The 1210-nt window shown below is 44.3% G+C and overlaps 1 protein-coding gene across 1 annotated transcript; it reads right to left on the bottom strand.

Moving 5' to 3' along the window:
• Window positions 1-373: 373 nt before the first annotated feature.
• Window positions 374-1012, bottom strand: LOC148719305 (uncharacterized). The gene has a single exon (XM_088740090.1). The coding sequence runs from the start codon at window positions 1010-1012 to the stop codon at window positions 374-376; it is 639 nt and encodes a 212-aa protein (XP_088596216.1).
• Window positions 1013-1210: the final 198 nt, after the last annotated feature.

Genomic DNA, 1210 nt, shown 5'->3' with positions numbered 1-1210 from the left:
ATTTACACGGTACACCGTATTTGCATAAATTAAAGCTGAGAGAATGTAAAGTGAACTACCTTGAAAAGACTTGGTCAAACTTTGCATCACCTTATGAATTTGATGACCAGGAACGCAAGTTGAAATGGGCTGCATTCATGATTGATCGTACCTCCTTTTAGTACTCCACTGTTTCTTATTCTTGATTGCAACCGGAGATGACATTGTCAACATAGATATTCTCTCTCATGTCCTCAGCTACTAGTGTGGTATTTTGGTTTAGGTGGTGATGTAGTGTAGCATTGAGCATGAACGGGGAACTTGTCGAACCAAACAAAACAGTTTTGAATCGGTACACTTGGAAGTCACTTTCTAGATCCTGGGGGTTTGAGAGCTAGAGAAATCTTGTTAAGTCTCTATCATCCTCATTAAGACCAACATGAAGAAATGCCTTCTCAATGTCTGCTGAGAAGCCAAAGGGGAACGAACGGAACCGAAGGATAATGGAGCACATGTCATCGGTGAATAGAGGACCAACAAGGAGACAATCATTGAGACCAGGGGTGTCCGGGGAGGAGTGGAAACTGCAATCGTAAACGATTCTAATGGGTGTTGTAGCTGACTCTTTCTTGACTGGGTGGTGGGGAATATAGTGAGCTTTGTCTGTAGTATGCGTGTCATCTACTCTCTCAATAAATCCCCGTGCTTCATGTTCAGATATAATGTTGCCATAGGTGGTCAGGAGTTCAGGTGTGGCAGCGAGACGGCGAGCCATAGACCGGGTGCGTCCCTTACATTTGGTGCACTTTGTTGGGAGGGGGGCTGAGTCATCCTTCCACGGGAAATTTGCACCGTAGTTACCATCTTGATTTCTTGAGATTGATGTGTTGATGTAGTTTTCCAGCAATAGCTCATCATCATTCTTCTCTGATTGTGGAAGGATGCCCATGGTCTCTAGAGACCAAAATTTCTCTAGGTCAAATTCATCCTGCTTTGTAGATGAAGTTGTTTGGAACAAGTTTACAACAGTCATGGAGGGTTGGCTTGTGGATGTTTTTAATGGTCCTGAAAGAAGGTAACCAAGTTTTGATGCAACAGCAGTGGGTCCACGTCCACGGGGCCATTTAACCGGGTTGGCGTGACCTGTTAGCTCGAAGATTTTTTTTTTGGGCCGTGTTCACAGGATTTTCTCGCTTTCGCGTTGTCGCGAACGAAAGAAGTTTTTCATGCC

The sequence above is a fragment of the Stylophora pistillata genome, chromosome 12 (assembly GCF_964205215.1).
Source record: "Stylophora pistillata chromosome 12, jaStyPist1.2, whole genome shotgun sequence".
NCBI classification, from domain to species: Eukaryota; Metazoa; Cnidaria; class Anthozoa; order Scleractinia; family Pocilloporidae; genus Stylophora; species Stylophora pistillata.
The sequence above is the reverse complement of the archived record's forward strand: the minus strand, read 5'-3'. Positions and strand labels throughout refer to the sequence as shown.

Excerpts from the sequence above, each read along its gene's own strand:
- LOC148719305 (XM_088740090.1), bottom strand. The coding sequence starts at position 1,012 with ATGACTGTTGTAAACTTGTTCCAAACAACTTCATCTACAAAGCAGGAT.